Raw genomic sequence first — 23528 nt, 5'->3', positions numbered from 1 at the left:
TAACAGTTTGTCCTTCTATTTACTATTCTCCATCAAAGTATGAAACTAAAATTGCAAGGGAAATACTGGTTGCACTGGTTGTTTTTCTTGGGTCCTTAAATGCCAACCACAAGATGCGAAACAGAGGGCAGAGAGAGGCCAAGCAGAGCAGGGGAGCCCTGCCTGAAACACGTGGTGATAACAACCATAACCGCTGCTAGTGGAAAAGGGGAAGGAAAAATGTGCATCAGAATGATCTCAGATCTTTAACAGACCAGTGTTGCACCTCTCAATAAAACTTTAATATAAAAAAGAATGAAGTGGCACAGGCAGCTATCTTCAACCATTTTTTCCCAGAAAAAGTATTCTACTTACCTCAAAATTCAGTAATAAATTGAACTTGTTAATCTTTTTTTTTTTTAGGGGAAAACTCATCTACTCTTAAAGATTGTCTTTCTCTCCAAATATTACTGTTCAAACATTAACCTAAAACCTCTTTAATGCCTTATGTGTGTATATATATTTTTTGTTCTACTGCAATGCATAGGGAAATCAGTGCTTTAGTTACCTTTCTTCTCCTTTAGATAAGTTACATGTCCATACTGAAACACGGGTTACAAATTTTGAGTGGACAGATATATTATACTTGTAATTTAATAAAATAATAAAATATACTTCTCTATATTTTTTTCCCCACAGTGTGCAAAGGAGTAGACACATACTCAGTAACCAAAGTGAATTACTGTGGTGCCAAACCCACCACTTTTTACAGTAACAAACCAAACTGACATTTATCATAGTATCATATTACATGAAAAATATTTCGTATCAGGACTGTTACATGTCAATTTTTAACCCACCAAGTGTGATATTTTCAATGAGGAGAAGGAAGTTATGGTCCTATTTTTAGATCAATCTACAGCTTTTATTCAAGATCCTTAATTCACCTCACAAGTGTAAATAAAACCATCAACCCCACTGTGAGATGTTACAACATCAAACATCATGAACAATTAATTACGTTACAGATTTTCTAATCACTGGATGAAAACACTGCATATTTTAAATGCTACACAGAGCATGGTACAGGGAGATACAAGGCAAAAAAATGAAAGTGAGCTATATTTATCAGAGTTGATTAAATTTTCATTTCTTTCAACCACCTACAAATAACTGTCTCACCTTTTATTTTTTTCTTTTCTCCTTCCAGTGGCTCCATCTCAGACTGACATTCTGCTGGGCTGCACCTCATGTAAGTAAAGCTGTAGCAATACAGTGTGACTATTATTTATTTAACCAAGGTACAACTGTGAAAATATTTACCAAAATTGGGACTTCTAGACCTTCTACTTACTCCTTTAAAAAGGTGTACTGGATTACCAAGTCCTCACTGAAGACTTAACTAAGACAAGTCTCAGATTGTCCTTCTCAAAGATCACAAACCAGCCACCTAAGTAGTCTCATACAAAGGTACATCCAATTCACTACATCTTTCTAAGTTTGTGAAATCTGGGCTCCATGGAAGTGTCCCATGATCTTGAGGCACTCCAGGGCTCCTTGCCAGGCAGGGAAACCTCTGCAGAAACAGACTGGAGGAATATCAGAAGGTTTAATTTGCATTACTTCTGCAAACTGCTTCCCAATCCACATGAAGAAGGAATGGAGGCTATAAAGCTCTCCCCACCAGGAGAGCATCATGACACTTAAACCTGCCTGAAAGCCCACAGGAATGACTTTCATATGTTGACAAGGGCTGATGAAGGACAAAGAGGAAGGCAAAGCCAACCCCTTGTTGGCCAGCCTGGGCTGGCTCGGCAGGGAAGGGGCACCTTTAAGAAAGCCAAACAGATTAAAAGGAGAGACACAAAACTGAGCCCTGATGGTGCAAACACCACCAATGCTCTGAGGGTGTATTTGCACACAGCCTGAAGAATGTGCTCGGGTGCAAGGGGTGGCACCTGCTCAGTGTGGGGGAGCAGGGAACTTGTTTGCCCCACTCTAGTTAATGGGCAAGGGATGAGAAGCCAGGAATTATTTAATGTTAATACCAGCTCTGCCAGTGCCAAGTGCTGTTCTGTTGCTCTCAGCAAGTCTCCTCATCTTTTTCATGTCCTCCTATGTGCAGTGAACATAACATTTTGGTGCCCAGTGTCCCTCTCCCCGGTGTTTAATTCCCAATTTAACATTCTAGTTAATGCATGGCCTCCCTTTTACTTTGATAAAGTACAGTCAGCATCAACAGGTAACACTTTTTTAAAACTTCTTTCCAACTATTGTGAAACAGGAGCTGACTGTTTATGGAGTACTTATTTTTTATGTCAGTTTACCACAGGGCCTCTTTAGCCACAGGCTTACAACCAGAGGCCCCAAGGCATTTTTTTGGGAGTGGAAACTTTTTGAGTACAGCTCTTAACAAATTTCCAGCCTGCAGTATGTTTTTCATTAGACTACATGGTGTTATAATAAATGATGCACTTCCTCTTTCATTTTATGATTTTTTTTTTTAAAAACATGCAACAATTTTTCTGTGTCTGTTTTTTATTACTTTCAATATACTCAACCACACTAATCTTAGAGACTATGTATAAAACCAGAAAGGATATACTGAGTAAGATATCAGCTACAGCAAGACAAGCTTTTAGTTTAAATTCCTCACTGAAGGCCGATCACAAAGCCATTACATGTATGCAGCTCCATCCTTTTAGGGGCCATTGTTAAAAAGATAAAAGGTCTGTTACCCCAAAACCTAGAGCTGGCACAGGAAAGACTCCTCCAAAGTATTCACCCCCAAGACATTCAACTAAAAAAGTCTGATCCCATTGGCCAGATACTTAGGGTGAAGCATCGTGACCTTTTGATTGTCACATTGGATTCTTTGTATCGTGGTATAAACTGGTCCCAGAAAATACAAATGTACTTACAAACAACAGGTGACAGTGACCCAGACAATATACCAAATATTTCAAAACTAGCAATATAAACAAACCTTAGTAAAAGGGGAAAAGAAAGTTTCTAAAAATCTAAACGAAGCAAAAACCAGACACCTAACATTTCAGAATTTAAGTCTCCATCCTAAAGTAAAACTACCCATATCAAAATCAACCCAGAATTCTTTGTGCCGTCCTGTCTTACCCAAAACGAGCTTGGTGAGCTCTCCAGGAGGTCAAAAGTAAATCAAAAGCAAATGCCTTTAACATTGTATTCTCAAAAGATCAGCTCTGAAATATTTTCAAGGATAGTTCATCTCCTTTCCGGGCACAAACTCAACACATAACACAGACACTGCAGTGGTTCAAGGTAGAAAAGATGAGCAGGTCAAAAGGGTTACTCACTTCTCAGCTCACTGCATGTACTAGGGATTCCCTCACATCCCTCTGTCCCACCCCACTGGCTTGGTACATGTGCCACCTTCCCATCCACAGCCATGCCAGGCCCTCCTGCATTATCCATGTCTCCTTTCCAATTTACTCCTCTCCACTTATGACCGTGGAGCTTTCTGTCTCCAGCTTGCCCCAACATCCTTCCTGCTGCATGTCCTCTTCATACTCAATTACTATAAACCTTAATTCTCTCTCTCCCTATCAGCTTCCTTCCTGTTACAAATTAAGGACTGTGTTCATCGTTCCCTAATTCAGTTTGAGTCTCCCTGTCAGATGAGACCACACTCATTTTGGAGGAGGAAAGATGAGAGATTTGAGAAAGAGAAAATGAACTATCATGAATGAACATTAACTAAACTAAGATCAGTCTTTAATTTTAAGACATCTTAGGGCAGCAAAATTCACATAGTTGGGAAAAATAGAGGAAACAAATCTGTTTCTATTGGGTCCATACATCTGGAAATACAAACAGTATTCCTTCTGCTGACCCTTTCAAGGAAGAACAATTCTCCACCACATGTCCCACTGTATATATTTGTCTGTTTTAAATACATTTTTTTATAGAGTTGATACACTTTTTTTTAAGATAGGCTTCTTTTTGTATTTTCCTCCTCTATACATAGTTTCTAATAAGAATGTATTCCCGGGGGCTGACAGCATCAGGAAAACTAGGCTATGCCAACAAGAAGAGATTCCAGTCAAACATCATCATGTCTGGCGTACTGTGTTTCATTTACAAATCTTTGATTTCTAAATGAATGGCAGTTCAAAGTGCACATGAAACACAGATACTTTCTGCTTATGTATGTAGAGATTGTTAGAGATTAAACCACTTCTAATTAAAGACGTAAGCAGGTGTCAGTTCGTGATACTCTTTGAATTTGGTTTAAGCAGATGGATGTTCCACGGTTACCCAGCAGAGCACTTTAAATACAAGCAGAATCAAAGAGATCTCCCCAAACAAAGCCGAGGAAAGCTACTTTGTAAGAGGGCTTGAAGTTTGCTACTACTCGTCTGTCATTTGTGGAACGTCACATACTGAGCTGGGAAGAGCATTTTGAAACACTTTAAAAATAAACAATCCCCCTGCAAACAGCCCTATGGGACAGAACCCCAGGCCACACGAGACCTATTGATTTCAGTGGGGTTTTGTTCTGCCTCTCTATATGCATCTAACTACCCAAAGTTAATTTGCAGTACCGAGGCCTAAACCAGGCAATTTAAAAGCATTCTGGACTCAAATAACTAGAGCTTAGACACAGAAATAGAATTATTTCTAAGTAATTTTTCTCTCTGTGCCATACTTCAGGGTGCAAGCAATATGAGGAGCACTCTGTCCCTCCATTACTCAAAGGTTCTTCATTTTCTTATTTTAAAGGAAATGCAAAGATTAATTTAAAGCCATCTGATGAAAAAACCTTAATATTTACCTTCATATTTTGTTGTAATATATACTGAATTCGAGTGATTTCAAAAGTTATCCTGCATGCTTCTCATTTCAAGATGTTAAATATTGGCTCTTACAAATTTCCATTACACATTGTCTGACAATATTTGCTGCTCTGGAGGACATGAACTGACTTTTAATTCATACAGAGGTAATGATAATAAAGTTTGTAGGAGTTGGGCATGGATAACATTTTAGAATTTCATACTTATTACAAGTCCCTCCTTTCCAGGTCCAATTTCACATAAAGTAAGTGTAAAAAATGGTTAGAACTGCCAGATGCATAAATTCTCTCGATCCTTTTTACCTGTTATATCATCAGCAGTAGCTACTCTCAGCCTGGTCTCCTAATCATCCTTTAAATGATGGCACTGTAACATCCCTGCAGTGGTGTTACAGCTGACACCTGAAGACAATGAAAGAGCAGACACATAATCCCGGAATTTTATAACCAGTAAATCACAAACTGAAGTCCCACAGCCAAGACCAGGCCATTATGGAGCTGTGGGAAGGGAATAATGAGGGAGACAGAGACAGTGATCCAGCAGCTGACAGTCAGGGTGGCGGGAGGATGGAGGACGTGGATGGGGAGGCAAAGAGCACAACTGCCAGAACAAAGCCAGGGCTGGCATCTACAGCAGCAAAGCCCCAGCCTGCATCCTGGATGCTGGTTTATGGAAGCTACAGCACGGCTGCAAAGGCAAAGTTTAAAGATGGCATAGGATGATTAACGTGAAAGCACAATTCCTGGTGCTTCAACTGATCCTAAAGGAAAGACTGAGCACTCTTGTAAAATCCAGGTTTCCATTTTCAGATACTTTTTTCTACTTCTTTAGTATTAACTACAGCAGTATTGGATACAGAGAAATCCGAAAAATAAAAAATGGTGGAAACCAAGATCTGTTTGACAGCTTCAGCAATAAGGGATAAATCTGGAGTAAATGCAAAGGCTCGAATCTCAAAATATCCACCAGTGCAACCAAGAGCTGCATGTGCCTCCTGAACTTTATTAGGCTGTCTGCAGACAGTGTAAGGAATCTCCCTCAGCCAGGAAGGAAAAAATCCTAAATTCAGGTGAGATTCTTTTGGCAGCTATGGTAGGCACAGGTTATGAAGTGGATCTTTGTACAGCTGCTCCACCTCCAGCTTTATTTGCCAGGAGCTGGTTATGTAACTAACAAACACAAAAGAAAATAACCATTTCTGGCTTTGTGAGCCCTGGGCTGCCAGGAGGAACTGAGAGAATTCAAAAGCAGCTTCCCTTCTGTTGCTCTTTTGGGTGTTTCTCTTTGAAGTGGCACCCTGAGTGGTTGCTCATTCACCAGTTTTGTAGGTAGTCTTTAAAGCAATACTTTCCACCCTTCAAAAGCTTAAGTACAGAAACATACAATTAATTAAACCAATTTAGTGGTGTTATTATTTCAGCCTTTTATTTCTACTTGGTGTCAGACTCTCAGACGCAAGGACTCTTTTGTAGTAGGATTTCAGACACTGGAGAAAATGCTGAACTTTACAGACTGGTCTGATATGGTTCGTGCAACACATGAACAATCTAAGGAAACCATTTAGCTATTGCTTAAAGGAAAATTCTTTTAAAAATCTAGATACTAGATGCAACGTTATTTCCAGTGTTATTGTGCTGTATTTAACTGATGCTTTAACCTTTTGCTCTGACATCCTTTATTCTAATCACTTTTTTTTTCCTCAAAAGAACATTTGGCCTAAAATTATATGGAATGATTGTCTGGTAACAGATAAATGGACCACTAACCTGCCAGATGGCTCTAATGCAACAAAAAATGCATCTATTGCTGCTTACAATAGGAGTGGCAAAACACCACATCACTGGTTTCCAAAAATTTTCCTGGTGTGAAATGTTTATAAACCATCCTCTTGCACTGCTGCCAAACACTTTCCAGGACAGTTTTAGTCCTTTACTAAAAAAAAAAATGCCCACATTATTAAGAATTATTATGGAGAAAATATTTCAGTGAATCTGTCCTACTGTACTGGCTCTCTCTGTTGTTTATTTTCATTCTTTGGGCACAGGATTTTATAGCCATAATTATCTCATTTTCTCATAGTACAAGTAGTCCAACTGAGGTCAACATTTTTATTGCATTCTTCCTCTGTTTTTTTTTTTCTTCCCTTTAACATTTGCTACTAAAAACATACAATAGATTTATGCTATCAAAATACCTCTTGGGGTAGAGATTTATTAATAAATCGTATTTTCATATGAGCACAGATCAAAAGTGTCAGTAGTAAAAGGGACAGCTGGAGGAAATGGTGTTTTAACTCCATTTCGATTCTCCATATCCTTTAGAAGAAACAGTTCTACAAACATGCGACCTCATCTTTTTGTGCAAGAAGTTTCCCCAAAATCTGGAAGATTTCAAGAAGTAATGTTCAGTCAAGTGAACTCAGAAGCTGGTAGTGCTTCATGGTCAGCTGGCTGTGAAATCCTGCTTATTAGCCACAGTCTTGAGCAGGCAAACTCGCTGCTTTCCAACTTCTTTAAAGGGTTGAAAGGTGGGGAGACTGCACCCAAGCATTTATTAAGGAGAACAGGAATGCCCTGGACTTTCTTCCTCTTCTTATACATCTGTTTCCTCTCCTGTTTCTCCTATGCTGCCAAGTGAGCTGGAGTGCCTTCAGCCTGTCCTGTAGCCTTCCTAAAATATACCCACAAGGTTAAAGCCCTTCCTCCATCCCCACCACCTAAGGTCTGCAAAAGAAAGAGCTGCTGGTAACAGGAAAAGGTCAGGAGCTGTGTATTATATTCTGTATGTTTGGATTAGCCCACAATAGCTAAATAAACTGATTTGATGTCTAATGACATTTTCAAACAGTAGCTAATAAAATTATCCAAGGTATGCAGAGACAAAAGATGCACACAGACACAGCAGAAAATGTCTCTAATACATCCACACAGGCAATGACCTAATGGAATTTCAGCAGCTTGGCCATACAGATCAGGGTCAAATATAAAGGAGCCCAAGTTAACAAGCCTACTGACTAGAAAAGACACCAATATTTTTACCTTGCTGATTAATATCACTTCTATTTGTATGCAACTATCAGGTTTTTTCCAATGTTTTTAGCAGAGAACTCTATTTTGAAACAGAATCACAGTCTTTTCAAAATAAATAAACAAAAGGCATGCTACTGACATGAACCACAAGCTCGGTAAAGCTTACTTTGGAAAAGCTCCTCTGAATTAGCTGGGTTAGAGGTCCAAGGGATTTTCCCTAAAACCACATGAGGATCCCGAGTCAGGTCAGCAGAGGAAGGAGCTGCGAGGGAGGAGGTTCCCACTCCTGTCATGAGGGAGGGGGCACAAGGAGAGGAACATTGACCTGTCTCAGCAGCTTGAGTGCCCTGCAATGCCCCTGAGCTTTGTGGTCCCACCTGGACACCCAGCCCTCACCAGAAGGGAGGCTGTGCCAGGGCAGGTGCTGCAGCAAGTGCCAGCAGAGCTCCTTTGGAAGGGCCCTTAGGAGAGCTGGGTGAATTTCTCAAACCAGAGATGCTTGTTCTGCAGAATGAATGTATGATTAATGGGGTTGCAGCACTGGGACAATTGTGGTCGCCTTTTTAAAGTTTTCCATCAAAGTTCTTACAACCTGCAATATTGTAGCAGATGAAAAATGAAAGGGACTCAAAAGCTGTGCCCATTTAAAAGGCAGTTCCAAAGCAACTAATCTAAAATTTGCAAATAAGTCTTGCTTGCTTCAACTGATTTGCATATTCAATTTCAATTTTTTACATCTTTTCAGACTTGTTATGACTAAATATGAACTTGCTGAATATTCACACTAAGATAAAACAGAAATAAACAGTCCTGAATGAATCCCATTAATATTACACCTTGCTTTACACTTAAAACAACAGTACTAGAAAAAAAGAAGAAATGTCTGTGGGGACTGGCCTCATTCCATGTGAGGAAGGAGATTTTTGCCCACACCACAGTCTCTTTATCAGGTGCCACCAACCGTTTGTGTTCCTTTGAAGGTACCAGCTTAAGATAAAAGTCTACCAAGAAATATTTCTGATAATCCTTAATATGAATAACTGCTCTTTATAGACACATTACACATGGGTATAAAGGGCTCAAACACACCCACTAATTCACTAATGTTGTATTGATGCTTCAACAAAACCACTTTAGCTCATAAAAATAATACTCTGGCAACCACAGTCCTAAATAACTACTTTCACTTTAACGCTGTGATTTGTTTGATCAACCTGAATCACTAACCCTGCCTTAATCCAAGTTACTGCTTAGAGCACTCCTAAAAGGTGAACTTCTGAAAGTCATTATACTGCCAAACAAAATTGAGCAGAACTTAATTTTTGTCGTATTTAGCTTCTGTAAATAAAAAATATTACTAGAATTGTCTATGAGTTCATATCAGATGTAGCAGTGTGTCGGGGTGACTTCATCACTACAGATCATTCTGTAAACAAAAACCTGCACTGCTCACATCTCGCTTTCACATTAACGAAGTTACTTGTAATTATGAGCTTTAAGGTTGTGCATTAACTTTGCAGAACCATCAGCAATGAGAACCATGTTTGGGGGAAGATGGAGAGGGAACTGTTGTATTTAATTCAGTGCATTAATCAAGCCAATAGCAACAGCAGACTGCAACAAATTGAACAGGTGAAGAGACCCTCAAGGCTTCAGTGATCCCTGCTGCTTAGTGGTGGCAAAGAAAAAGTGCATTAAGTTCTGTGTGTGTGTCATGCTCATACCAGAGTCCTATTCTGCTGAATTTCTACCACATGCACAGCAAAAGTATCTGGCTTGTGTTTAAAGGTGTTTTAAGTTTGGGCTAATTTTCCTGACAGATCACAGAAGAGGCTCCACCTTCACTGAGGCTGGCACTTGCTGACTTTGCAGTGAGGCAGAGTTAAAAAACAAGTCACTAAAGTAAACCTCAAACTAGTCTGTTTGCCATTTCCCCCAGTTCCCTCGCAGCTGCCTGGCCAGGACCCAGTCTCAGCACAAAGCCACATCCATGGGTCTGTCCACAGGTTCTTAATTCATTTTAGGGTTAATCTCCCTTTCAGTTGATAGGTAAAAGCATATATTAAACTTTACTGCTTTGGGAAGAAAAGAAAACACAAGAAATACCTGGGCAAGTTCTACAAGTATGGATATTGTTAATAGTTGGAGCTTTATGGTCAAAGCACAACGGTCTCCTCTGCCCCACAACTCCCCAGGTTTCTACAGATGATCAACTACCACTTGTCACTACAAGCAATAGTTACACAGCATAATTGTGTTGGGGATTATGTATCTCTACACTCAAACAAACCTCAGGAAAGCCTGCTAGACAAACCCAACCAGGATAATGGAAAAAGTATTAGGTGGTGGGCACTGCAAACTGAAATAAGTGATGGACTGGTGGGGCCTATAAGAACAAGCAGTTGCCTCTATAAAACCCAGAGAGCAGCAGACTTGAAGGAGCCACATTATTACCTTCTGCTCTCCCTGGAGACAGAAGGAGTGCTATTCCATCTCCTAGTCCCTGCATTCTTCTCCTGCAAAAAGCCCATACGCTAAAGTTTATGAGGTCTGAATTTCAAAAGGAAAGCACACCTCACCTTCAACTCCATACCCAACTGTCACTGGCATTTTATCAAATGTAAATCAACACAGTTTGGGGTTTTTTCCTCTGTGTTTCAAAATACAAACCATACATAACAGCTTATCCAAACGAGTGATAAGTATGAAATACTATAAACCATAAAAAAAAAAAAGGAAAAAGCATAATCCTGGGCTACCCCCCACTGTCTCCTCAAAGAAATGTTACTTCTGAGATTAAAGAGGTACTTGTTTATTTAATAATTTGACCAGTCTCCAACAATAGAGAATCTAATGGAAAATACTAACTTGGGACTTACAAACAGAGCCTCTGTGTTATAGAGGTTGTAAATAGAGACTTGGGGGGGCTTTAACTTTAATATGAACAATAGAAGCATAGCCAAAAGGAACAAAAAAAAATAACTGAACTAAGCAAATACTTAGATCATAAATACTGACACTCAAAAAGTTCTCAGGTGGCTTAGAGTCTGTCTTACAGTCCCATGGTACTTAGCCTCTAAGATACCGTAAGAATAAAAATATGCAACTAATGGTATAAAATAAGAAAATACATTTATATTACATACATTTAAAGAAACACACATACTAACATGAATGACAAATTCTTCTTTCATTTTATGGGTCAACTCCTTTTTGGTTGATAAGTAAAATCATATATTAAACTTTGCTGCTTTGAGGAGGAAGGAAAACACATAAATTAATTTTACATTACAGTTTAAAAAGGCAAATTATTTAAGGACTATTTGTATTCAAGCTAAGTAGAGAGAATCATGATATTACACACTTTCTATTCAAATGGAAAGAATTTACACTTACCTACCTTCTCATTAAACTAAGAAGATAGAGCAGTAGCATTTTCCTTACATGTTTTTTTCTTCCCCAATTAAAATGTTCTTTCTGAATGCTTAAAAGAATTCTGAGGCTTACAGTAAAGTACTTTTTAAAGCACACATTGGCTCTTTTTCAGCCTAATGCTGGTTACTGTCTAAACTCTCCAGAGGCCAAGTGGATGTTACAGGCTTTTGCTAAACAGCGTTGTGCTTCAGAGGTGGGCAGGGATATGGCTCCTGGCAAACACAGCTGTGATGAGTAGCTCTAAAGAAAATCAGAAATTACTAACTAGAATGTTTTTGCCATCTTGGCTTATTTTGCTCTGGGTCTGTTACCCTGTTAACACGCACAGCTTTGCAGAACAGCTACTCCCGTGGTAACGACCCCAAAAGGCTGAACCGTTCCCCGAACCGCAGCTCGTCCAAAAAAAAAAAATAAAAAAAAATAAAGACCTCTCCAAACCCTTTTCCCAACCAGGGACAGGGGGCACAGGGCCGTCCCTATGGCAGGATCAGACCCTTGTTTTCGCGTGCGGCCGAGGCTTAAGGGATTATGTGCAGGGATGTGCGGGGCGGTCACATGTGTCAGAGCCCGGTGCCACCGCCGAGGGCAGCGCCGCTTCCCCAGCTCTGCCATTGTTCACTCCTGCCGGAGGAATGAGAGACTGGAGGTTCTGCTGAGCTCTCCTGGGAAAGGGTCCGACTTGAGGGGCCAAAATGTTTCTGCCGGCCGTCAAGGGGCAGCAAGGCAGAGCCTACCAGGTGAGGGTTTTAGCACTTCTCCTTTTACATTTCATTTTTTTTTTTAAGAGCCTAGAAACACTTTGCACTAATGCATATAAACCTCTGATCAATGAATGAATAGTGCCATCGTTAGAAAACAGTGTTTGGGTTGTAGGTAACAGTTCTTTAGGAAAAACATTATTGTTTGAATTTGTCATGCTCCCACTTTTATCTGGTTGGCTAAAAGAAAGGTTCGGTAGCTTTTCTTGTGCATATCAATTTTCATGCACATTAGGTTGGATTTCTCACTTACTGTTTATGTAATGACTATGTGCTTTTACGGTTTTTATTAATCACTCCGAATATACAAGATCTAAATGTTCCTGTATATTAAATCTAGAAGCTGTACTAGAGCAGAAGTATAGCAGAGGAATTGATCAAAAGTTAATCCAGTTAGCCTTTAACAGAGAAAAAAGTTCTCAATGAAAGTGAGATCTTTGTGAATCTTTTATTTGTAGCATAGTAATAAACACACAGCAAACTATACTGTGAAATACTACTGCAAAGCAGATAAAAAGACACATCAGTAACTAATTAACTAATTATTCACAATTAAATTGCATTTTCATTTATATTATAAGAGAAGGTAAGCCAAAGGCAAACTACAAAGCACCAAAAATTTCCTAACTGCTTTCAGCAGAAGCTTTGAATAAGCAGAACAACTGCTGGCCTTTAGAGCCTCCCTAAGCATTTTTAACTACACTAATCACTGTGATATTTGCAAATCTGTTTTCTACTGTATGTAGCAGAACACCTACTTTCCCTTAGGGCTCTGTCAGCTGAACTTTATGTTGTTCTTATACAAATGCTAAAGCAGCACAAAAGGCAGCACCCTATTTGTCATACGGGCATCACATCCTTCACGTGTCTGATTGGCCCCATCACTTCAGCCCGAGCAGAATTCCATGGCTTTCTACAGAAGCTGGGCTGATTCTGAAATGATGCAAAAAAGTTAATCAAGTGTCTGGACAAAGTGATTCATGTGGACATCAATGTTTGTGATCTGCACTTCAGAATGATTCACTTGAACTCGCGTGTGCAGGCTCCGAACATCAGACAAGAGATTATCAGAATATTCTGCATATTTTCCACAACAGCTACAACAAGTATGGCTCATTTAACTGAGGACAGACTAGCAGGCTCCAGTGACCTCCCTGCAAACTATGCTTTACTGTTCATAAGCACCCAGTGCCTGTGTGGGCTCTGTAAAAACATCCATTTATCAATCATTACTAAGAAACCGGCTCTGTGACAAACTAATTACTCCTCAGGCTTCCACTCATTAGCACAGGAGGAAGCAGATTATATATTTATTTTTGAGGTGGGCTGACCCTGGCTGGACACCAGGTGCCCACCAAAGCTGCTCTATTGCTCCCCTTGTCAGCTGGACAAGGGAGAGAAAACATAACTAAAGGCTTATGGGTCAAGAGAAGGACAGGGACAGAGCACTCGCCCATTACCATCCTGAGCAGAATGGACTCAATTTACAGAAAAATTAATTTAATTTATTACCAATCAAATTAGAGTAGGGTAATGAGAAATAAAACTGAACACCTTGCCATGCAAACCCAATATAATTTTATATATGGAGGCTCCTGCAGTAACAAATCTGCTACAGAAGTCGTGCTGGCTTCCTGGGGTGTGCAAGACTTTTAAAGCAGCGTGTTACCTACCAAGGACACTAAAAAATCTCTACAAAAAAACCTGTTCACATTTTTTAAAGAAGTGATTGCTGTGCAGCACGTGAATCAATACACTGCAATTAGTAAGCACTAGTATTTATTTCCATGCCATTTACTTGGCTGTAGTCCCAGGGATTTGTACAAATCCTAACCACGGCTTTCCAAAGTACCGTGGAACGGACATAATGTGGATAACAGGTGGCTACAGGTACAGATGTTTTTGAAGAGGGAAGCTTTAGGTTTAAAGAATCCTGGTTTACAGAGCTCTCAGACTCCTTTGCTCATTTCTTCCCCTAGTACTACTTGGGTTTTTCTGCCCTTGGAAACATTTTCCCAGCCTCATACTGGGCTGGAAAAACAACACCCTTTAGGAGTATCTAAGGAAGTCTCCACACCCACAGACCTGTGAAAGGATGGCCAAGGACTCAAATCAAATCATCAAAGACTTAAACCTGTCAAACCCTTTGCCAACATCCCAGAACAGAAAGTGCTAAAGGTTATTCCTGGCTTTTTCAGGTTTCATATATACATATGGCTGCAATGGGGAGCCCTATAAGAAATCAGGTTTATTGGGAGAAAATTTTGATGACTAAGGGGTAAAAAACCCTGTCACTGATAAAGTACAGTGAGGAGTGACACATGACAAGCAGTACATGGACAAGTCAGAGCCCATTCACATCTGTAAGATGCCTCTTAATTAATTGCAAGCCCCTTCTCCAAATCTTGCAGTCTAATAATAACCTTAGATCAGCATTAATATTATACTTGGACCCCCTCGAATGTAAAGTTAAAGGATTTTTTTTCAGCCATTATAAATGGAATAAGATGTAATCAGTAATTGTTCAAGTTCATCCAGGAGGCAGCTAGAAAATGCTATTTCCTTCACCAAGCAGTGGAAACGAAAAGCCACAGGAGTGTCAGGAACAAGATGTCTCGGGCTTGCTGACAATTAACAGAAAGATATGTTTATCTCCAACGGATGTGACAAATTTTGAAGTCATTTCAGCTTTAGTGCAAATCTGCTGAGGGACGATTTTTCCCTTCAAACTCTATAACTCAAACCATTTTCGTACTAATTCCTGTGTATGTTATCTGATACAGGACTATGTCAATATTTCTGCATTTCCTGGAAACCTGGTCCCTGCAGTCAGAGTGTGTTCCACAACAGTTTCCTACACAGCCAACATGATGTCTTGCTGATAAGTCACTGGGTCAGCTTTCGCCGACGTTTCTAATAGGAAACAGCATTACATTATAGTTTCCAGGAAAAGTACCATCTGTGCCTCCTGTCAGTCTTTGCAACTGGCACCAAAATATCTGTGGGGAATGTTTCCGTGCTGCCAAATTTCAGCAGTGTTCCCTGCCACGAGCCCTGAGCTGACAAACAGTGGGGGAAGATAAGAGCTGCTGTTTCCACCCTGCCAGCTCACTGTGCCAGCTCATTTACAGAGTAATTCCAGCACAGTCCATGCACCTTTGACACTCTTTTCCTGGAATAAATTCAGTCTGCAATGCCTAGCATTGGCATAATTTGCATTAATTTTGACTGGTGAGAATCTTCTTTACTGGAGTGATGCTGATTTACATAAACCAGAAGTACAGACATTCCTTACCTGGAACCTGAGCAGCTCCAAAATGCTGGAAATGCAGAAATCTGGGCACTTGCTGTTTTGTAAGAGGTGCAAATGTGGCACCTATGATTTAAAGAAATTACCTAGAGAAACGATTTTACCATAAAACTGCCCTGTAATCTTATATTTTCTCAAATAATAAAAAGGCCTTAGCAGAAAGTTTTAAATTAGTCTTCATGATCTGATAATCTTTATACAAAAAAAGGAACATATAAGCTTCATAAACAATTTCCCCCTCAAACCACTATTAACTGACTTGTTGCCCTCCAGTTTAAGTGTCTGTACACACTGGGGGCAAAACCCCCTAGAGTTAAACACTGATGATTATCATTTAAGAAAGATTCTTTAATGATATTGGCCACCTAGTGTATTCAATTCCTTAAAACAGAATAAATGAACTAAATACTTTAACAAAAACCAGTGGGATAAAGTGTGTCTACTGTGTAAATCTACCAAGTCCCAGCTGTTCTGAACATCAGCATCACAACTTCAGCCTTCTGAAGGTCCATGTAACCCTTGTTAGATCCACTGAGACGAAATATTTCATATGAAAAGAATCTGCAACTTACATTCACTTTTAAACTGAACGAAAATATTTTCTTGTGTGCTCTACAAGAAACTGACATTTTATTTTTTAATTTGGTTTCCATGGTTCAGTTAAAAAAAAATAATATATATACATAGCAACTCTCAGTCACCTTGACACTGAATTTTATTTAAGTTTGTTGCCACTTAGCTTTAAAAGAGGATAGCTGCATCAAAATCAGCTTCTAAGGGCTCTGACAACACAGCCCAGAACTGCAGCAGTGCTAACTGGCTGTTCAGCACTCTGAATGGTGCTGTGTACTCTGCTGATGATTAAAAGCTGTCACTTCTTGTATTCCAACTGGTCAACTTTATAAAGTCCAGAACCCAAAGCACCTTATGTAAGCTGATTTTCTAATACCACATTCATTCAAATTATTCCTGTTATTTAATACACCGTTAAGTTACTGGAAGCAAATATGAATACTAGGAAAATTACAGGGGCTTTGTTTTGCATATAACTCAGGTTTTTTAAAAAAAGTATTACCTAGTGGCTATTTGGGCATCTCAAAATTGTATCTCATTTCAGGAACCCGGGCAGTGAAGCTGCCTGTAGGTGAATAGAAGTAACCATTGCATAAATTCATTCTGCCTGATGGAATCCCCATCTGAAGAACTGCACAAAAATAAGGTATTTCACCTTTTGCAGCAGTGAAACCTTAACCCACCACACGTACATGATGTATTAAGAGCTGCACTGTTCACTCTAAGGTGAATTCTTTTTTGCTGCACATAAACACTAAAAAAGAAACGATATGTCATGTTTTCCATATTAGAGGCTCTTACAGAATTCAGTGATAAAGCTGGAGTCGGGAAGAGGTGGAGCAGGAGAGCAGTCACACTCATCTGATACTGGGACACTGAGAGAACTTATCAAAACACGATTGAGTTTATAGAGTTAACCCAGGCAGAGCCCCGTTCCTGAGCAGCTGCCAGGAGGGCACAGCCACTGGCAACAGAACCCCTGCAGAGGCTCCACTGCAAAGAAACAAACAGCACAAAAAGAGGAGGATTTATCCAGAGTGGCAGATGTGCCTGGCAGATAATATCTGTGTCTGAACATGGGATTCCTTCCACATGAATCTTTAGGGGCCCTAACACTGGACTATCTCCTCTCCACAGAACTTTGACCCTGTAGCACTGGGTTATTAGAACCTTCCAGACCACTGTCACAGTGAGTCTCTCCAACAGATCTAAAGGGCTCTTAAAAACACCACTTGGCAGTTTTTATTATGGTTTCCAGAGTAGGTGATCTTTTTTGTCTTTCTTTATTGGAGTACATTATCTGTTCTCATAAGCTTTAAGCTGCTTAAATATTGAGGGGTGGAAGAGAAACTGAAGCAAATACAGTTATCCATGTCTGAGGGGTACACACGTTGTTCTGAGCAATCCTCAATGAACTCTGAAAACAGAAGAAAGTTCTGTAGATCTAACCTACTAGAGAAGATGCACATTTTAAAAAACAGTTGCCATAACCTAAAATCAAGTTTTCCTCTTTCTTTCCAACCAAAAGAACATCTGAACTCATTTGTTGATGCTTAGTGACCTGTGACAGCAATTTGCAGAGACTTACTTCTGATGTGGCCTTACATGAACTCAGATTCCAAAGAGCTGAACAGTCTAAATAGCAACAAAGTGTGCAGCTGACACTGTTAACAGTTATATTATGTTAATACCTTTACCTTATATTATTTATATATTTAGCAACAACACCAAAACATCAAAACAGGGGGAAAAAAGTGCATCTATTTAGGTTCCCAAGAGGCCAGGGACAGTAAGCAGATTATCATGGCACAAGTGGGATCTGAAGGACCAGGCAGCTGCTATGCAGATGATTTACCACTAAGATGGTGCTCACAGAATGAAAGGATAAACAAGTGGCAGAGGTTGCCAACGTATGTGGAACAATAAAGAAGGTCACAGGAAGGAGCTAAGCTTTGAAGTGCTCTGAAGACAAAAAATAGTCAGAATTTCTAGAAAAGCAGAGTGAGCAACCTCAAGGGATGAGCAAAGGGCAAAGAACAGTTTCAGAAACATGGGTATCTCTGTACTCATCCCACATGGAACAGAAATACATCCTTATAGTTCCTGACAATGTACTTTTTCCTGTTGACTCAACATACCTAAGAAAAGCCTGGGATGTCCCATAGGAAAATAACAAGAGAAGTAGAAGTGAAAGAGTACTTGGAAACCCTGTCATAAGTCGAGTGTGATACCTTGTGTCGTATGAGCAAATAATGGTGGGAGGTGCAACTTTAACTGTAAAGGAGTCATCAGGGAGAGATAAAGAGGAAAGCAAGAGCCAGGCAGATGTGAAATGCAAGACTTCTTTTAAGAACAAGGAAATGTACATAAGAATTTATGCCTGGACAGAAGAAACATTTAAGAAATAACGCTGGCCCAAGGGGAGGCAACAAGTTATAAAGGTGGAAATGGGCACTCAAATTGTGCAGAATGAAGCTGGAGTAGGCAAGAGTTGGGTTGTATGAGTCAAAGGTTTCCTTGGGTTTTGTTTTTAATTATTGTTTTGCCGCTACTAAAGCAAGTTATACTGCAAAGGGAGAGGGTTTTCTAAACCCTGAGCCTAGTGAAGGGTGAAATCAGTGGGACCATGCTCTTCCACTAGTTCACCTGCCGGGGTGGCCAACTCCTTGCTCCCTCTCTTCCAACTGACCTACTCTTGCTTTTTAATCTGTTCCTTTTTAAGCATCCAAGACAGACTTATATTCAGTGCTACTTTGTATCAGTTACTCTTACTATTTAGTTGTGCCTTCTTTCACCTTGCATTGCACTGAAGTAACCAGGTTACAAATGGAGCTGATATCAATTACAAACTTACCACCCGCCAAACTGGTCAATGGTTGCGCCACAAAGACATAAAATGATAGGGTTGGAAGGGGCCTGTTTTTCAGCCCAGCCCCCAGTATCAAGCAGGATTTTCTTCTCTACTCATGTTAAAAGCATTTTATCTGAGCTGTATCATTATATTATAAACAGCACCAACTCAGCAATTGCATGAGGAAAATATATTCTGAAACCTACTTGCCTGTACTGCTGCATTTTCTTGCCCCTCACATCTAACTTGGGCAATCGAGTTTTATTTTTCTGTATATCCAGCCAACATATTTTCTGTTAATCCCTATGGTATGTACATAAGCTAGTAAGCCTAAAGAAATGTCATGTTACCCAGGCTGAGACATAACAGCAGTGTGACACTTCATCCTCTCGCACTTGAGAGTTCAGAGAATGTTCCCCTTGAGGTACAGCTAATTGCAGGTTTGTTTTCTTCCAGAAATATTGATCATTCACTATTTAAAGTTTTAAGAACTAATCCATAAGTAATATTTAGCACGACACTTTCAAAAACTTTCAAACCCTCATGAGGAGCTGACAGTCTATGAAGTCATGGTTTATGTATAAATGCAGCACTTCTGGCCAAGATTTTTAGTTTTCTCAGTCTAGATCTAAAGCAAATCTGTGCTGTCCAGCAAAGCTCTACATAGGGCCCAGCCTTCCCTTAGGCAGCACCTTTGGGTTTCAGTTTGTAGGAATTAAGAGATCCTGTGGGAACTCAAGCAAACATGATGAAGGTACAAGTCTTAGGCCTTTTTAGAGACTTGCCTTGTTGGCACCAGCTTTATTAGCTATGTACAGTTTATAATGATATTACAGCTTGTGAAAACACATATTCAGAGGTCAGATAAACTAGGTAAGAGCTACCTAACGTATAGATGATAACAGAGCAAGCAAGTAGATAAACCATTTATTGTATAAACAAAAAAATCAGACAGTGCTGCAGCTGGATAAAGGTTTGGGGTCTTTAAGTCAAATAAAATAATCTGAGTGTAGAATGGTCATGCTTCAAACTGTGACCCAACCTGCTCTGCAACTTAGTGCTGCATTATGAATGAAAATGCCTGAAAAAAACCTGACTGCAGCTATGGACTCTGTAATACAACTGAGCAGCACTTTGTTTCTTTCTCATTAATTAAAGTTCGTTTCATGCATCTTTTCTAAAATAATCTTTGCCACAAAGCGCTCTCAACTTTTCCTGCTGTGTTTTAAGAAGGTTTTCTTAAGTACCTTATGCAAATTTGTATCTAAATAAAACCACCTTCAGCTTTAATGGAGTGTAAAGAAATTGGCTTTTGGCCAAGTATCAGCACTCTAAAAGTACTTCTACACAAATACCTTTCCTACTTTGCTGTTTCTCCCGTCAACTTCTGATGATGAAAGTCCTTCTAAAGTTTTGAGGCAACAAACACTTGATGCCACAGTTTGTAATATGGAGTTATCCACAGCACATTTACAATTCTGTCTGTGGACAATGTATCAAACAGGACCGTAGGAAATTTCTGCCATTTGGGAGTTGCAGTGGTTTTACATACTGATAATGAACCTTTAAATACAAACCAAGCAGCACAGACAGACCTTACCTAAAAAAATCCAACCCAAAAAATCCAACTGCAGTCAGATAGAACTCAAACTCAGTAACCATTTTTAGTGTTCTTCTGGTATTTATTCCATAAACACCTGCTTAATTTTATATGAAGGAGTTTTGCATTGGTGTTTATTTGCTATGGAATAAAGCCTGCAAATTTGTAAAAATATGACAAATTATTTTGAGAAAGCAAGGCAACACTGTTTTGATTGGTGATATCAGTTAAAAACACACTTCAAAGGTACTAACTTTATTTCATTAGTCCAAGGAGTTTACCTATAAACAACAGAACAACCACAGTACAAAACTCAGAATGGGATAAATTATCAACCTACAGTTCAAAAACTCTTTTGAGAAATGATGCATTTTAAAGTTGTAGAAAATATATACTCTCACATCCATTAACTGTGAGTGACACGCAAACACTCTTGAGAGCAATCAACTTTTTAAAAAAGGAAGCAGAACTGAACCCCCCATAACACCCTCACAAAATGAGGGTCATGTCGTAATGCCTTTTCACAACACCAAAACAACCTCCAAATTCAAATTAAACACTCAGAAACTTTTCTTCCTACCTTGTGCTACAAGCTGGCTCATGTTTGCCAGCACCACAAGCACCTGTGCACTTTGTAGCACGGGAATTTTTTAAATACCGATTGTTCAGGATATATTGCCTATAAAACTGAAACCTCAAAGCTACACATTCTCATCCCGGGTTAAAAATAAACCCCACGCTCTTGAACCAGGGGCTGTTGATTGCAGTCGCAGGGAATGGCACAGCCTCTGCAGCGTCCCCAGAGACCCCCAGCGCCGATGACAATACCACGACAAACCTGCGCGCTCCGGCAGCCCCGTGTATTTTAAGCAGTAAATCTGAAACCCAGAGACTACAAAAGCGAGCTGGATCCAACACAGCTCCGACCGGAGCCTCTCACTTCTTGAAACTGGCTGTAAACAGGGAAAGGGAGGGGCCAGGCGGCTGCCAAGCCAAGCAGAAACTTGTGAGTAACTTATAGAGCAAAAACAAGTGCAGCGCAGGCAGCAGCGCCCAGGCGGGCGCTGGCACGGCCAGCACCATGTTCCCAAGGAGAACCACGCCGGGGCCTCGCGGCCGGCTTCCTTCCTCGGGAATGCGGCTCGGAGGAATGCCAATGTGAAGGGAAGGTAAGAGGCTGCGGAGCGCGGCGGCCGCGCCGTGGGAACGGCGGGCGCGGAGCGGCGGCGGGCGCGGAGCGCTCCCCGCTCCCTGCCCACGGCCGGCTTTCCTTTTCAACCTGATCCCGGGTCTAAAAGCAAGGAGAACCTGGGAAGTGCCGCGGCCGGCCGAGTCAGGCCACTGTAAACAAGAGGCTGCAGCGTTCACTTATGCAACAGAGTCAACCTGGGACTGCAGGCAGAGCTCCTTGAGACCGGAGAGGGAAGGGGGTCAGCTTAGACTGAGCGAGTCAAGCTGCGTTCAGGGATCGCAAGGACTTACCCGGACACGGTAAAACTGTGACGGCAAAACTGCCTTTAAAAATGACAAAAGAGAGGGCTGGGTGAGAAATGCTGAGCTGGGCCTGCACAGCACAGCAAACAGGTTCAGTGCCTTCGCCGGTAAGTGACCATTAAACATGGGTGATTTCGGCATTAGTGGCAAAAATAGCTCACCTGGTAACTTAAAAGTCATCAACAAAATTTCTTACGGAAATATTTCTATTTAGATTTTATTGTTGCTCATTTCAGATGTAAATATTGTAATTTTCGTCAGATGACTATTTAACACAGAGAATCACCTGCCGTTTCTATCGCTATTTCATTGAAACAGAATCGTGTTAAACTATGTAAAGAAAAAAGGGGTAATTACTAAAAACACTTGTGAAACCAGACATCCCCCTGCTCTGTAAAATACAAAGTGTGGTAGCAAAGACTGTTGATCTTCTGAGACAATATACAGGCAAGTTACTCTGTGGCTGATGTAATTCAGTCTGGAGTAATCAAAGCTACATGCTTAAGGATAAACCTACATAATGGAATTACGTGATTGTATCCATGCCTGTGCTTAGTCACCCTTGCACTCACCATAATGCATATATTTGCAATATCTGGTTCCAGTCTGTTGCTTTGCTTGAATCAAGTCATAACAGTTCAATGTAGTTTTGGTTCCCTTCAGCTGCGCAAAAAACAGCTTTGCTTTTTCTTTCTTAAAAACTTAAAACAACAGATGCTTCCTGAAAACAAACTGGGTTGTTTTCAGTGCTCAAAAATAGCATGAGGATGGAAAGATAACGTAAAGATATGATACAGTCCATTCATATGCAGTACTATAGCTAAAAAACTGAATTGAGAAAGTGAACCAAAAAAGTAAGTTTTCCCACAAAGGTGAAAACAGGCTTTGAAAACAACAGAACTGCAGCTGGTACTGCTGCCACAGAAGTCACTTCTCTGAGGAAAGCCGGTATAGGACAATGGAATAAAAATTTGCTTGCCCAGCTAAAATGACTGTATTTTTAGCCTGATTTCTGGCACAGCTTATGGTATTTAGAAGAAAAATGTACACAAAACAACTGCAGTGGGAAATAAATCATGAAAGTTGACGTGATTTTGGGACAAATTCTGTACTGTGACTGAAGTGTCAAAGAATTAGCACTAGAGAGATGCACCCATGTATTCATATGCTTACAAACCCCACGCTGTGTAATTCAGCCATATGGTTCACGGAGTATAGCATGTTGTCTAGTAACATTCATTTTCATTGCACAATGTTTATTGGGGATTTGATTAAATCTTGCTCTCTCTCTCTGGAAAGAATGCAGGTATGTGTGCTTACACTTTTCTGTACGTGCTGAAAGGGAAGTGTGCAAAAAACCACAGGAGTGTGTGACAGTGTCGGAGTACATGGGAAATCACCTGCTGCATAAACTCCACACTGGCCCAGAAATGAGCTGGCAGGAATCATAACTGTGATTTTAAGTGCAGGTTTTGAGTTGTACTTTAGAGGTTATTTCTTATTTCTGCATTTTGGAAAGAGACTTTTCACAATTGCTTTGAAGTTCAGTTATTTCAGTTAAAACGTTATCTCTTTACTGACCATAAAGTAAAGATGGCTGGATAACAACTGATAGTAGCATACTTTAAAGAATTCATGCTATTTTGAGAGGAAATGATAGCTAACTC

At 40.1% G+C, this 23528-nt stretch overlaps 2 protein-coding genes across 7 annotated transcripts in view; one reads left to right on the top strand and one right to left on the bottom strand.

Annotated features, from left to right (window-relative positions):
- The window catches only part of CUNH7orf50 (chromosome unknown C7orf50 homolog), a 116058-nt gene that overhangs the window by 48917 nt on the left and 43613 nt on the right, over positions 1–23528 (bottom strand). The window lies entirely within an intron of this gene.
- The window catches only part of GPR146 (G protein-coupled receptor 146), a 49580-nt gene that overhangs the window by 20549 nt on the left and 5503 nt on the right, over positions 1–23528 (top strand). The window contains exons 2-3 of one of the 5 annotated variants that reach the window (XR_007903583.1): positions 1190–1231; positions 16461–20142. Coding sequence is in view for 1 of the 5 variants with exons in the window: in XM_051781389.1 (XP_051637349.1) it covers positions 11754–12012 (259 nt within the window). In the remaining 4 variants the exon portion in view is untranslated. Of the gene's footprint in view, positions 1–1189; positions 1232–4758; positions 12013–16460; positions 20143–21235; positions 21537–21586; positions 21969–23528 lie in introns of those variants that run through there. The other 4 variants (XM_051781460.1, XM_051781389.1, XM_051781546.1 and 1 more) reach the window with 4 other exon arrangements.

Source organism: Manacus candei, unplaced genomic scaffold (assembly GCF_025592945.1).
Source record: "Manacus candei isolate 608988 ecotype Guabito, Panama unplaced genomic scaffold, ASM2559294v1 h1tg000002l, whole genome shotgun sequence".
Classification (NCBI taxonomy): domain Eukaryota; kingdom Metazoa; phylum Chordata; class Aves; order Passeriformes; family Pipridae; genus Manacus; species Manacus candei.
The sequence above is the reverse complement of the archived record's forward strand: the minus strand, read 5'-3'. Positions and strand labels throughout refer to the sequence as shown.